General features: G+C 55.3%; 1 protein-coding gene across 1 annotated transcript in view; it reads right to left on the bottom strand.

Moving 5' to 3' along the window:
* The window catches only part of DENND1A (DENN domain containing 1A), a 457,019-nt gene that overhangs the window by 15,192 nt on the left and 426,587 nt on the right, over nucleotides 1-15,240 (bottom strand). Inside the window, exons 19-20 of the mRNA XM_023532960.1 lie at nucleotides 10,690-10,746; nucleotides 4,382-4,470 (exon numbers count right to left, since the gene is read on the bottom strand). Of these exons, the coding sequence (XP_023388728.1) occupies nucleotides 4,382-4,470; nucleotides 10,690-10,746 (146 nt within the window). The remainder of the gene's footprint in view (nucleotides 1-4,381; nucleotides 4,471-10,689; nucleotides 10,747-15,240) is intronic.

The following is a 15,240-nucleotide window of genomic DNA, read 5'->3' as shown; positions in this document are numbered from 1 at the left end:
GGGGAGTGCTGTCTCACCCACCAGAGGTGGAACAAACGTGAGCAGCTGCAAGAGCTCAGGCTCCACAGCCGGGCAGGACGGGGGGTGTCTCGGCCTCGCTGACCGCCAGCCCCTCACCCAGTCAGACTCAGAAGACAGCCCGACCCTTCTGGGCTGTGAAGATGAAATGTGGTGGGGCTGCCATGTAACTAGCTCCTGCGGTGACCCCAGCGACACTGTGGAGACTCCGGCCCTTGACCCCCACCGCAGGGAACGAACGCCAGCCTGGCGACCGGCTGGTCACTCTCTGCCCTTGGCCTTCGTGCATGGTCCTGAACACGGAACTGCCTTTCGGAGCGTGTTATCAGCTCCTTTCCAGCATCACGGGAGTTCCCCTAGCCCTGACGAGCCGAAAGGAAAATAAGCTGGGGCCTGGCAGCCACGCACGCTGTGGTTGAAACACCCAAGGGCCACCTCAACAGCCGGGGAGCTGTGAACCTCCCTGTGCCCACCAGGGCCACCATCGTCCTCGCCACTCAGAGTAGCGCAGTCATAATTAAGCTTCTTAACAGAAAGCCTGGATGGCACAGAAGAAAGGGCCAGGCCTCTGTCACCAGCTGACCCCACCATCTTCTAGCACGGAGACCTCGGGCGAGTTACTGCAGGTGTCTGAGCCTCCGTTTCTTTATCTGTTAAATGCGAAAGCCACCACCTATCTGTCCCAATGTTAAGACATATTCGGTAAATGCTTCTCTTTCCTTCCCCAGGTGGACACACTCAGGTGCCAGTGGACACTGCTTCTTTGGCAGGAAAAGGACCGAACGGCTCTGGTTCCCAGCTCCAGGGAACCGGAGAGAAAGGGTGGCATGTGGGGACAGGTCACCTTAGGACATGGCGCTGTCTCTCTAGGCAAAGCCATAGCGACAATGGACCCCATGGGCAGCCGAGTGTGACTGAGAGAACAAAATCAAATGTCACCTGGAGTCCCGGGCCTGCTCCTTTCGAACCGGGTGACCCTGAAACACTGGTCAAATGCACTTTCTGCGCCCGGGTTCCCATTCTGCGGGAGGAGACGTGAACGCCGGCCGCGCGGGGCCTAGAACACACGAGGTGCTCGACTCCACCAGCTGCTAACTGGCCTGACGCCTGGACCTGCTGCCCGGTCCCTCCTAACCCTCACTCTTGCCCTGGGGAGCGCTCAGGGCATTCCACCGGCCCTGACCTGAATAATAACGGAAGTAGCTCATATTTCTCGAGGAGCAATAGACACGGAATCTTAATCAGCTAATGTTAACTCAAAAACAAAGGGCATGCTTTTCCCGGAATCCTTCCCAAGTGTTCTTTCAATTGCCGCCAAATGGTTTTCAGGGGCCAGGACCCACTGGTTCAGGAAGAAGACTTGACACAGGAAGAAATTTCATTTGGGGCAAATGTAAGTCAACAGGAGAGTCAGCATGGAGAGGCTCTTTAAAGGCTTGCACTTAGTAGGTTTTCAAAGATATCTGCCGAATGAATGGGTGCACAAAGGGACAGATGGACATCATCTGGGAAGGAACAAATGGACTTCAGTGGGTAGACTGGCTGGGGAGCTTGTGGCAGATGCGCCTGGGCCTTGATGAATTCCAGACGCTGAACCGCTTGTGCAGGAGGATGTGGAGACCGTCTTATTCCTAGCCAGCGCCATCTTGCTGTCCACCAACTTGACCATCTAACATGCTCCTTGGAAGTGAGAGTTGGGGCAAGAAGTCAGGAGGACCGAGTCCCTCCCTCCGTTTCAAAGATCCCGTATCTCTTTCTGCCACCTAAGTCCTCTACGCTTCCGATGCGCTTTGACAGTCCCCGTGGAGAGAAACAGCCGCGATTCAAGAAAATCCAGGCCAGATTAAAGGGCCAGGCACCCATCTGGGTGCCTGACACGGAACCATCCGCCACGAAGGCCCATTAGGACCTGGCTCCTGCCTGCTGGCTTGTCTTCCCGTGTCTCCCAGCACCGCGCTGACAGATTGGTGGAGCTGCCTCTTTCCTCTCCAGAACAATATTTTATGAGGAGTCTGTTTTATTAAAATATTTTCCGCTGGATGCTTCCTGTGTTTCAAGAACTTGGTCTTGCCAGCTGGAGCTGATGACAGTTGAGAAAAACACATCCAAGCGCTGTTGTGACATGGCATTTGGAAGAGCAGGAGCACGTGGGGGGTGGGGCGGCATGGGAAGAGACGCAGGAAGCCACCACCAGGGTTGCACAGGAAATGTCCCTGCCGGACATCGTGGGAGAACAGCTCCCCCCGCCGCTCCCCCCCGCCCCCCATCATTACAAAAAGTGAACAGAAGCTCTGTTTTGATGTCCCAAAATGTACCTCTTTATCTCCTGGTGGAGCGGGAGCCACTGTGATGCACGGTCACAGAGAACCCGTCATTTGTTTTCTATGACTGCCAGTTTGCCAACCCATGAAACGAGCCCCCATGCTCCCCACCGGTTCACGTTAACCCCACACATTTCCCGAACTGAAATCTAAATAAAACGAGGCATATTGCAAAAAGAAACGAAAAAGGACTCCGACACAGTTCTGGTCACCACCAGGAGGACGGGGTTACCAGCCTCTGGCTCTCTGGCCGGCACTGGAGGCTGGAGGCGCAACGCTGGAAACAGACTAAACAGACGTGATCGAGAAGCCCACTCTCCTCTCGGGACCTGGCCACAAACAGGAAATGCTCGCCTGGAGAATGAGGTGGCGTTGGTCTGGGGAGGTTTTGGGAGGTGCAAGGATATTCTAGGTTCGCATTTCAATATCTACAGGCCCATGACCCTGTATTCTGTGCAGTGGCTAAGAGATTTAGCCCAGTTTTAAAGAGCTGGCTTTAAAGAAAAATGACTGATTTCATCCCCCCTAGGGAGAAATCTTCAGGGTCTGAGGAACGTGAAGACATTCAGCACTTTCTCCACAAGGGGGCAGTCATCATCCACGCCAGTCCTGGCCAGAGACCAACTCCCCAGGATTCCCACCGTCAGAGCAAAAGTTAAACCTATACCCACCATCAGGAGTCCTCTCTTCCAAACTGTGCATAGCCAAGTATCTCTCAAGACAGACAGACGGATGGACGGGTGGATAAACACACATGCACACGCACAAACACACATCCTCTGTCTCCCGCAGCTTTCTGGGCAAGGTGTGAGGGCTGCCTGGGTAGGCTGGTTCTATAACGACACAGCTGTCTCAGCAACACCGAATTGTAAACCAGAGAATCCTGGAAGAGCTGAAGTGTATTGCAACCTCGGTTAGGCCACAGTTCGACATTTCAGAGTCGTTTGGCTGGGGCCCGCCATCTCTTGCAACCCCGAGAACGCTCCCCAAGAACGCTTTTGAAAGTAGAGCAGACATGAAGAGTACTCCCCGCTTCACCCAAGAGACTTCAGCGTCCCTGGGGCAATGTTTTTGGTTCCCTAAACAACCTTAGACCGAGATGGATGGATGCAAAAAAAAAAAACCAAAAACCAAATACACGCCCCACAAAAAGCCAAACACACGCCCCACACTTGTCTTCTTCCATGGGGCTACTGTGAGGATGTTCTACGGTGTGCAGCTGCTGAGTTGTCTGGGCAGAGCCCAAGGGCTGTGTGCCTCAGGGACAACAGGAAGCACCACCTCCCTGGATGGAAGCGGAGGTTCCTTCTCCAGAAGGTGCCACTGTGGATCCACTGGATGGGGGAAGTATGCTACGTCAAGCCTCACCCCATCCAGGCAGCTCGACTGCTGGCCACTGCTTGTATACCCGCCTCGTCACTTACCTCATCTGTCCACTATCCATCCCACATCCACCCAGCAGGTGACTTGAAGTGGGGGGAGGGGAGTGTCCTATGCGAGGTAGAAACCCCAGTGCCTGCCCCCAGGACCTCTGGGTCCAAGGGGAGGTAGAAAAGCAAAGCCATACAACACAGATACTATGGCACAGGTGAGCCAGGTGGGGTGGGGCAGTGGGCAGGACAGTCCTCTGTATAAATCTGGCCTCTAGAGACCTCGAGCACCTACGCCCAGGAAGGTGGAGGCCCTCGTTAAGGGGTCACCTTCTTGACCACGTTCCCAACTCTCCTGCTGACCCCACAGCATAAGGAAAGGCCTGGACCCTCCCTCTGGGCCCGTCCGTGTTCCCTTCAGGCACCACCACCCAAAATCCAGCCCCGGTGCCCAGCTCTGTGGCCTCTGGCGCCTCCCACTGGTGTGACAACTGCTAGCAGAAGGTGCCACTGTGGATCCAGCCCTGCTCCCAGGGGACTTCTTGGCGAAACACCCTCCTGGGCTACAGTACAGGGAGGCCTTTCGAAGGCCGGGGCTGGGACGTGGACCTCGCAGAGCGCGGGCCTCACTGGTTCCGGCAGACAGATGGGAGGGAAGCAACGGGTACTCACTGCTCGGGGCTGGAGACGGACGTCCTCCGGCCTTCCACTGCGACGTTGCTCTTCGGCCTCTTGACGACATGTGGACGGGGAGGGCGCACCTGGCAAGGGCACAGGGGAAAACCCCCCAAGGAGGAGTGAGGTGGAGAAGCCACGCGGAACCGTCGGAAGATTCGGATAAGTGGCCCCAAATAAACGCTGAGGGATTTTCACGGCACGGGCTGCAAAGGCTCTGATTATGAGAACGTCGCCTTTGAAAGCACAGCAGACACAAGGACTGGAGGTCTGTGGCCTACTCAGACGGGCGGGGGTCTTCTGAAGAGTTTGGTTCCCTCGTCTGCAAGCAGCGGTCAGGTCCCCTGCCTCCTCGCAGGGCTGCTGTGAGGGTCTGATGACATATTGTCTCCATGGGACCTCGAACAAAGAGGCCCTTGGGAATGCTAAGTCCCCACTCACCTTGTTCAAGAACCCAGAAACCGGTCTGGTAAACGAAAAGCTTTCACTCAGACTTTGTTTTTAGGGTACGCGGGCCTATTTTTGTTCTTTTTACAACAGAATTACAAGATACTTATTTTCCTCTCTTCATGGAAGGAGTGAGTGGGAAGCAAATAACAGCATCGGAGAGTGCCAGAAAAATCACCTTCTGCTGCCCAGAGCATCCCTCCGCAGTGCCCCTGAGCAGGCTCCGCCCGGATGCCACACACCCCTGGTGACTGCTGCACGCTCGGTGCGGACCCAGCTTGAGAACTGGGGGTGGGTGTGACAGTGAAGCACGCGGCTTCCTAACCCGTAGCCAGGCTGCAGTGTTTTTTTGTCTGATCTGCTGCCACCGAAAGCCAAGACTGGGGCCCGCTGGAATAGACACCCCTTCTCCAGCAGAGCCCACGATGAGAATTAGGCTGAGAATCTCTCGGGGCCCCTAGAAAGGATGCTCATTTAGTCCAATCAACATTACATGGCTTTAAATCTGGCACCATAATCTCTGACCATTCCTGATGACGGAGAACTAAGCGAAGACAGTCTACCTGTGAGTTTCATTGCCAATAAAAACGCCTGAGCACCCAGATCGAGAGGGCCTGCCCTCTCTCTGCAGACAAGGGACCAAGTAGAAAATGTCACAATGGCTCAGGGCTCAGATAGGACAGGAAAGGGAGCATACATGCTCCATTTCTTGCTGGCTCTATTCCCTGACCCCGCCCCCCAGCAATTTGTAGGTGACTCAGTACAATGGCTTAGGAGCACAGATTACAGAAGTTGGCTGCATAAAAGACAAGTCTTTATAGAGTGGGACCAAGTCCTCAGGTCTCTGCACCTCTGATCTAACCAGTTTTTCCTGTGGAGTGGCCAGTCTGACCTAAGCCTCGTCTGGCGACTCAGAGATGTGGGAAAACAAACAAACAAAAAACCCAAAAAGCCAAATGCAGCCCACCAAACTTGCTGTCTTCTATGGGGCTGCTGTGAGGATCCACAGGGAAAGCGCCAGCATGGGGTCTGGCACATGGTACGGCTCCATAAATGCTCACCTTGCTTCTCCGTGAGCTCGGCAACAACAAAAGGAAGCCTGGGGAGGGGTGTCTCTGAATCAGAACACGCCATTTGTGACGGGCTTACCCTCGCCTAGCATCCTGTGCTGGGCCTGGAATCCGAGCGGTCCCTCAGTGAGATTTTTAGAAACCAACGAATGCTGTTGCTTGGAATCTCAGAAGTGCTTAACAATGTTGCTATTATTATCATTGTTATTAGAACAGTGCCTGCCGCAAAGAAGACATCCAGTCACCATTTGCTGGATACGCGAATGGATACACCCCCGTCCATTCTACCTGTGAACTGGTTTCCTGGACTTTCCCGGACCAGAGCCAGAGGCAGCTGGTAAACAGGATCGCCTGGCTGGAATGCTCCCCCAGACTTTTCGCCACAAAGGCGGTGTGCGGTGGGGACCCTGGAGCATCTCTGCCCTGTCCCCGAGGTCCTGGGGTGGGGGTTTCAGGAAAGGGCAGACATTAAGGCCTGTCAGCCTGTCCTTGCACATGGCTGCTCCTTGCTACAATAAAGTCGGGTTAGGAATGTGAACTTGTGGCTGAAATGGGGGGATTAAGTTTGTGGCAACTTCGACTGAACTTGCAACGTGGTGAAACATGGGGAAAAAGAACAACAGAGCTAATTAGACGAGCTGAGCTGTCAGAGTGCCATTGAATGGCTCAGCGCCAACAAACAAAAGGAATGGGCTGGCAATCAGCAGGATCGATGGAGAAGACTGCTTCATTAGGGATGATAAAACAGACAGAGCAGGAGAGGGAGGGGCGGGGAGGGGAGCAGGGAGGCAGGGGAGGCAGGGGCGGGAGAGAAAGGCACCAGAGACCTGCGGACAGTCAGTCACCCCCACTGGTGCAGGCACACCCAGAGTCACACACACCTGATTGGTGCAGACAAAGCCAGACACAAAATCATACTCACAGACAACCATCCAGAGACACACAGAGGCCTCGAGACGCCAACATACACACAGTCTCACAAATACTCACGGAAGCAGACACACACACAAGGTAAAGGCACATGCACAAATATCTCTCTCTCTCTCTCTCTCACACACACACACACACACACACACACACACACACACACACACACACACACACACACACGGCCGCAGACCTACAGTTAGAGCCGCAACCAGGCACAGACACATAGAGACAAAACGGTTTAATTAAGCCCGAATCACAAGACGATGCAGACAACTGGCCCGTCATATTTCAGCGATCACATTTGTCTTTCTAGGGTGCTTAGGAAGGGGGTGGGGTGCTGGGGGACGAGGAAAGAAACCACATGCACGCACAACAGCTACGGCCCCACCAGTGTGAGGATCCCAGCAGTGCCAGGGGAGAAAATGCTAAACAGGGATTTTGAGCTCTGTTCATGGGGACTTGAGGGGAAAGTTGGGAAACCAGCCAATTCCCCACCGGATTTAAAACCTGAGAAATCTAAGTCGGCAGGGTTAAATGTGTATTGAATACAAAAGCACTGAGTACATTTGATTTTAATGGTGAGCAAGAAATAATAAATACAGAGCTTATAAAGTGCTTCGCATGCAGCCAAGCACAGCCCAGCTCTCCCCTGCACGCCCCGACCCCTTCCCCTCGGCCCACCAGACACTGGCGAGGCTTTCTTCTGCTCTTTCCCCTTTCTTCTTTTTAAAAATAAAATCTAAATCCTCTGGTACCCTCTGAACTCCAGCCACAGGTGCCAGGCTCTAGAGCTCTTTCCAGAAAGGCTGAGTGGCCAGCCCCCCACGCTACCACCATCCTGGGCCAACGGCTGCCCTTACGTCCAGAATGTCCGCGGCTAGGTGAGCCGGCAAAGCCCGGCTGGGGGCCAGCGGCTCCTGACATGGGAGCTTGTCCGACTGTCCCTCTTCGAGGGCCCTGAGGGGGTCCACACCCCACGTCTCACAGGTTTTCCCTTAGTGTGCAATGGCGCCCACCCAACGTGTCTGCATGACTGCATCAGAGGGAAAAGGCACCGCGCCCACCACCGGGGGAGAGTACAAACCTCCCAAGATTCCCGAATCAGTCCCAGTGACTCTGCTTGGCAGAGGTGGGTGTATGTGCACGCGTTATGCCAGGGATGGTGCTAGGTACTATGCATACTGGCCTCATCACCCTCACCAGGGAGGTGCTGCTAAACCCATTTTACGGATGATGAAACTGAGGCTCAGAGAAGTAAGCATCTTGCCCAAGTCACACAGCCAGGAAGTGACCAAGCTGACTCAGACCGGGGCAGGCCTCCCAGACGTCCAAACCTAGGAGAACTGGTTCTGCCGGCACCCTGCCTCTTCAGCGCCAGGTAACCCAAGGCGGGCGCAGCCCGGAGTGCTGGGCTAGTCGCCTCGTGCACTGGAGGAGCGGCAGGCTCCTCCCGGGGCACGGTGTCCGTGCCCGTCTTCAGCTGCCAGGTGATGCGGCTACCTCCCCACCCACTCCCCGCACGAGTCCCTACACTGGTGACACAACACAGAGCCCATGGCAGCTGTCTCCAATACTTGAGTTTTCCCGAGGGGAGACACCCTGACCTGGATTGTGCTCTAAGGGAGTCCCTGCCTGCCTTGGGTCCCAGGTCTCCATGGGGAATTCGGAGCGCTACCCATTGGGTGACTCTGCCTCAAGGAGAGGCTGCCTGGTGAGCAGCGAGGTGGTGCAGCGGCGGGCTCAACGGCCGGCTTGGCCTCTTATTTGTCGCTTTAGTTCCGGCTGCAAATTGAAGAAACAGCATCTGTGCCTCCCTTGAGCTGTTGTACAGACGAGTGGGACAGCAATTATACGAGAGCCCGGCACAGTCCCAGGCACAAAGAAAATGCTCAGACAATGCTAATTCTCTTCACCCCTGTGGCCCTGCCAGGCCCTAACACTGCCCTAGAGATTCGACAGGAAGCCCGCCGGCTACTGATTGTTTTTCCCTCGACGGAAGGCCTTGCCCTAGGACTTTATACTAAGATGGACTCCATGGAAATGGAGGTAGAGGGCCCAGGGAGTCTGGTATGCTGGAGAGACCGCAGGTGCTAGGGTCTGGTGACCTCTACCTGTGGTTGTTGGGCATCTGTTTTCTCATCTCTGAAATGGGTAGAGACAGTGACAACTTCACAGAGTGCCTGTGAGGCCCAACCGGATCACGTGCCTGAGAATGATTTGCTGACCAGACACATCCTGGGCAAGTGATGGTTATTAAGAAACCGTGTCATTCTTTAGAAGCTGTACGATTTAAAAACCTGTTAAGAACCGCTTCTGTGTGCCAGGCACCGTGCCAGGTACTGTACAAATGTCGTCTATGTTCGTTCTCACAAAACCCTCAGTGAATGAGGGTTTATTACAGTGAGAGATGTGAGCTCAGAGAGCTTCAGCACTTGTCCAAAGTCACACAGCTTTGGTATTCAAGCCTAGCGACATCTACACCCCAAAGCCGTGTTGCTAATGAGTACTGGAACTCTCGCTGAATGACACAGTTTGACCCAGAAGGGGCTGCCTGTCCCCCGAAGTGCTTTCTTTGTGCAGTTTGTGCCTTCCTTCCAGTGACAGTGAGCAGAAAGCAGAAACATCTCGTCCCCTTGACAGCTGTGCTGATCACTGTTGGACTGGGTAACAGGACAGATCTGCCACACGTCGCTGGGACTGTGCAGCCTCATGACAGCCACAGGTGAAGTCATCTCAATGCCCCCAACCCTCACCTTAGCCCTCTCACTCTCACACATGGTAGGGAAGGGAAGGAAGAAAGTACCCTGGAACCTTCCGACATCTATGCAGAGGGCAGCCATGCTGGGTGTGCACGCCGAGGATGACAAACAGACGCGTTCGGCCTGGCCGCTTGCACCCCTGGCTGCCGCACCTTTCCAAGATGGAGCTGGACGTGTGCACTGGAGAGGGCGGGAGGGGGTTGGGACGCCCTTTTTGGGGAACCCTGAGGGCAGCTGGGTGGGGCTCTGACGCCCTTGGCTTGGCTGCAGGAGCAGCGGCCGCTCTGAACGAGAGACAGAAGCTCCTCTCTTGGTAAACGGCCACCACCAAATGGTCCTGCAAGTTCCCCCTTGAAAGGAACCTGCTAACGGTATCATGCCATGGCGTGTAAGTCTGGCCTTACAAGGAAAATGACCTCACGGAGGCCGAAACGGGACCCGCACCCGTGTTTTCCCACAGCTCTTCTCTGTAAAAAAAAAAAACAGAGCTGGGTCTCCCTCTCTTTCTCTCACCCGTCCCTTCTCAGGGGCTGGTGGGCTTCTCATGTCACCCTGCGGTTCCACCTCGCGTGGAGTGTCACGTGGGAAGGTGAGCGCCATGTGAGGCCTGCCAGGAGGAGCACCTGTCACCATCTGAACCGAGGCCACACTCTCGGGCGCAGCCTCTGTCCTCGGGAGGAACATCACATGCACTTGCAAACCCCGTTCTGGCAGGAACGAGAGCCCAGCGGCCAGGCTTCCGTGGCCTTGGCGAGATGAGGCAGTTAGGGCAAGGCTTTAGCGCTCACTGGCTAGACACATGGCTCCACCTGGGAGATCCACGCCCAGGCTGCACCCCCGGCAAACGCACCACACAGCGCCCCCCGGTGACCTACAGCTAGCTCTGGCCTGCAAGTCCCTGAACCGATTCACAACACAAAGGAGAGAGAAGCCCAGAAAAATGCAAGTTCCAGTTCATGCCACGCAGAGAGGGAAGCTGGAAACCCCAATCCCAGGTTTTCTTTGCAAGGCAGCTGAGTTCAAACCCCCGAGGTTTAGTCAGGCGGGGACAGCGGCCCAGGCAGTGTTAGGGGGGCGGGCAGAACCAGCGGCTACTCACGGGCCTCGAGCGCTGGATCTTGGGAGGCGGCGGGCGAGTGGGACGGAGTCTCTGTGGCTGCATTAAAGCGAAACTTAAAACATCAGTGCAAACCGAGATGGTCTGATGCATCTGCACACGCGGCTTGAGGGCAAGCATCCAGGACCCCCAGCCAGAGCCAGAGGGCTGTCCGCGACGCACGCCTATTCCCCGGCTCCACATCGGCTGGTCAATGGGTCCTGAGCATCCCATTTCTGAGGCCTCCCCTCTGCTAAGTCTTTCGTTCTGGCCTCGCCTCTGGCCTGGATTGCTGTAATCACCTGCCAACAGGTGCCCTTGCCTGGATCCCCTCCCGCCACCCTCCACACAGGCCGAAGGGCTCCTCCAAAGGGCAATGTGGCCATGCTGTGCCCCAGCTTTGAGACCTCGGCTGCAGCCCCTGCTCCAGTCCTTGGACGAAGGCGCGACATGGGCCTGGGCTGGCATTCCAAGTTCTCCGAGACCTGGGTTCTGCCGTGTCCCACACAGATCCTCCCCCACCTTCGCCCATGCTCACCCTGGCAGACCCCCAAACGGCCCTGGCCTCTCTCATTTCTTGCCTGCCCTCTGCATGGGATGACCTACCCCATCCTGACCTGTCTGGCGAATGTTTACCTGTCCTTTAAGGCTCTGCCCAGGTCAGATGCTGCCTTTCTGTGCTCCCTGCTACAGGGGACTTAACCTCCAACACAAAGTATCTGCCCCACCCCCCTTCTCCCCATTATCTTTCAAATGTTCATTTCCTTGAGGGAGTTCATCCCTGGGCCTTGGAAGAAAATACGTGCTCAATAAATATCGGATGAACAAATAAAATTTGTACAAAACGCTTGGCTTTTGAAATCAGGACGTGAATAAAAAACAACAGAGCACACACCCCTTGGCTCTGCTCTCAAATCCTGTATCTTGAAAGTCCAGCTTTGTCTTTTCAGTGGCCTGACCATCCAGATACCCCGAACAGTGCAGGAGACGGGCGGGCAGGGCAGGGAGTGAAAGGCCACACTAGCCTGTGACCTCAGACCTTCGGCAAACCCTGGGAGGCTTCCAGTTGGTTCCTGCCCACCTAACCACGTGGGTTACGGAGGTACATCATCATCGACAGAGTCTAGACCTGCACTACCCAGGAGCCAACGGCCACATGTGGCGAGTCCAAATTAAGACATACTGTATAAGTATAAAACACACAGTGGACTTCAGGGGCTTCGTTTGAAAAAACGTAAAATATTTCATCAATTTGTAGTATTGATTATGTTGAAATAAAAATATTTCGGACAGGTGGGTTAAACATATTAGAAATCTATGTGTGACCGCCATGGGTGGCTCCCATGACACCTCCCTCAGACAGAGCGTCAGAGCTTCGGTTGTTTGGAGGGATCCTTCAGAGAGCAAACCTGCCTTCAACGGCTCGTTCTCCGAACTCGATTCCTGGAGGGTAAGCGCTAGCTCAGGTGTCCCTGGATCCCTGGCCCCCGAGAGGCCCTGTCAGGGTGCCCTGAGGGGAAAGCGAGCCAAGGCACTCGGAGAAGTGGGGTCCTCACCGCACACTGAGAGCTCGTCTGGATGGAAGTGCACTTTGGCTCCCCAGATCCGGTGCCATCGGTGGGGCGTGTGGGTCGACCCGTGCTCAGTGAGCCTCCTCCTATCAGAGGCCACCGGAGGTTGAGGATGCCACCCACCAAGGCAAGACTGGCGGCCCACGGAGCCATGCTTCTCCTCCTTCATGGCTCACAGGATACATGAGGGGCAAAGGGGGATAAAGCCCCCGAGCCGGCACGGCCCCTCAGGAGGAAAGTTCGAGGACAGGGAGAGGGGACCGCCCTCCGCGGAGGCACCGGCTGCGGCCCCCATCCAGACGCCCTTCCTCCCCTTGTGCGTAGCCACTCTACTTCTGGGTGACCAGCTTCTCCGGCCCTCTCTGCTTGTCACCTCTGACCCGGTCATTTCCCTTCTTGCTGGCAGGTGTGGCAGTGTGGCAGAGTGCTCAGGAAGTGGCCTCTGGGGTCAGGCTCAGACTGAACCCCAGCCTCCCACTCACGCTCTGCGTTCCTCTGGGCCCACGATTAAGCCATTTGAGCCTTCATTTCCCCATCTGGACATGCAGGTAATGGCCCTCCCTACCCAGGGGGCTGTTGGGAAGACTCAGTGGGATGATGTTCACGAAGATGTCCCCACAGTGCTGCCAGGAGACATCAGCAGCTGTCACCATGAGCAGGTTTCCCTGCCTCCAGCTTCTCCTCCTCCCAATCCGTCTTCTACATGCGTTCCAGAGTGGACTCAGATAAAACACATGCCTGGTCATGTCACTGGCCAGCTTAAATCGCCTCAGTGGAAAAATGGCATCTCCCAAGGTACCTTCTGAGAATCGCCATCCTGGGAGAGGCACTGAACGGAGGGAGAAAAGGGGGTTCCCCGGCCAGACAAGTCTGGGAAATGCTGTTTTCCTGCTTTCGGAGATTCACAATGCCTGTTAGCACGGTAAAGGAAACCTTTGCAATAAAAATATCCACCCTGAACAGGCAAAATCCTATTAACTCTTTTTCTGAAATGTCCGATTTCCTCAATTTATTTGTATACAGATGTACTTACGCTATATAACACCCATTAATATCTCCCTGAATTGCCCGAAGCCCTCCAGATTCTGGACCCCTCCCATGAACCTCTGCAACTTCACCTGTAGCACACCCCACCCTCGGCGTGGCTTCCCGCACAGCCCTGCTCACCCACTTGCTCTCCCTGAATGCCTCGCGCATTCTTGTGCGTCCATGCTGGCCCCCACGCCCGAAATGCCCTTTCCGTTAGTCTCACCCTTGATGCCTCTTATTCACCCTTTGCAGCCTCAAGTGCCGCCCCAATTCCCTAAGCAGCGCGGGTCAGGTGTTCCCTCAGCCCCTGTGTATTCAGAGCACACAGGCTGTTAATGATTAACTCACTTGTCTCATTTCTCCCTTTCTCCTGGGGTCTAGTACAGTACTAGGTACATAACAGGTGCACAGCAAATGACTGTTTTTTGGCGGAAGCTTCCTGGCACACGTAGAAACAACAAATGCTAGTTCTCCAGGTCCCGTCATTAACTTCTCTCCCTTCGATTACCGTCAGGAAGTCTCGGTTCTTTAGCAACTGAATTTATAAATGGTGGGAGGAGAGCAGCCCCTGGACCGCAGCCAACCTAGAAGCCAGCACTTAACCAGGGGGACTTAACGATACCATGAAAGGGTCATGTGGTACAAACGTCCTTAGCGTGCCCACGAGGGCCCCACTGCAGGGACGCGGGTGTGTGACAGCACTGCCCCAGGCCCAGGCCCAGGCCCAGGCCCAGGCGGACACGCTGCCGTGAGGAGGCTTCTGCCTCCTGGAGGGTAAACAGTGGGGCTGCGGGGCTGTATTTCCCGTGTTTCCCAAATATGCTGGGGCGGGATGACCACTGAGGACTCAGGTTGGGGAGAGCTGAGTACTCTGAGGACCATGAGCATGCGCAGGGGTGAGTGGTGGTGATCTGGGTGGGAAGACGGGGTGAAGAGAGAAGCCAGGGAAGAATCGACCCAACACACCACTTTCCAGAACACAGCCCCCAGGGGCTTGGGAAGCCAAACATGGGACTGACTGACTGTGGGGACCGTGACAGTGTGTGTGTGTGTGTGTGGGGGGGGGCACTGAGAAGACCGCAGAGCTGGCCAGGACTCAGTGAAAGTCATTTCGGTGACTAGGGGCACCCCCTCTCTGTGTGCCCCCCAGGGCAGAGACCCGCTGCGTTCTCCTCTGCACCCCAACCCACAGCCCAGGGCCGGCATGAGCTTGTTCATCTCGTCCCACAGTCCTGGTGACAGGGAGCGTGCCTTTCCATGGACAAAGAAGCCGACCCGCTCAAGGCCCCCACTTGGTAAAGGGGAGAGCTGGGAGCGGGTCTCGTGGCCTCCTGACTGTGAATCCGGTGCTTTTCCCACCGCTGGAAAAGGCAGTGGCTAAACCAGAAGGGGCTTAAAGCAGAAGTAGAGAACGAAGAGGTCCAGGCACCTTTGTACAGAAATCACATTACACGTGGCCCCCAATTTCCCCGCAGGATTGAATCGCACTACATCGATGGCAGTTTCTTAAGTGAGTTCAAGAAGGCTGGGCCCTCAGCAATCTTTTCCTCCTAAGAGACCCGTTCCACAATTCACCTGGCACTTCCTGAGCTCAGCTGTGGCGGGGCTGGGGTTTTTCCACCATCAACACAAGCGGCTACCGTCTTGAAGGTCATGTCTAGCGGGGGAAGCAGATTCACTCTCGCAGGTGGAAGGATTCTCCTGTGTAAATTTATGGAACAACTACTTGGGCCAGGGCCCGGGAATCAGAAGGCACAGCCTTTGTCCTTAAGGGATGCATGGTCTAATGGGATCTGATCCACATCGCAGAAAAATAGCTTTCTTGAGAGTACGCAAAGTATGTGGGCTAAAACCCAAGAAATACACATTGGGTTAGAAAGACAGGTTCACGTCTTGGCTCTGTCACTGTCCAGCTGAGTTCAGTGTTGGCTCTACCGCTCGGACGAGTAGTGTC

Source organism: Pteropus vampyrus, unplaced genomic scaffold (assembly GCF_000151845.1).
Source record: "Pteropus vampyrus isolate Shadow unplaced genomic scaffold, Pvam_2.0 Scaffold95, whole genome shotgun sequence".
In the NCBI taxonomy this organism is placed as follows: Eukaryota; Metazoa; Chordata; class Mammalia; order Chiroptera; family Pteropodidae; genus Pteropus; species Pteropus vampyrus.
This window is presented reverse-complemented; position numbering and strand designations above follow the sequence as displayed.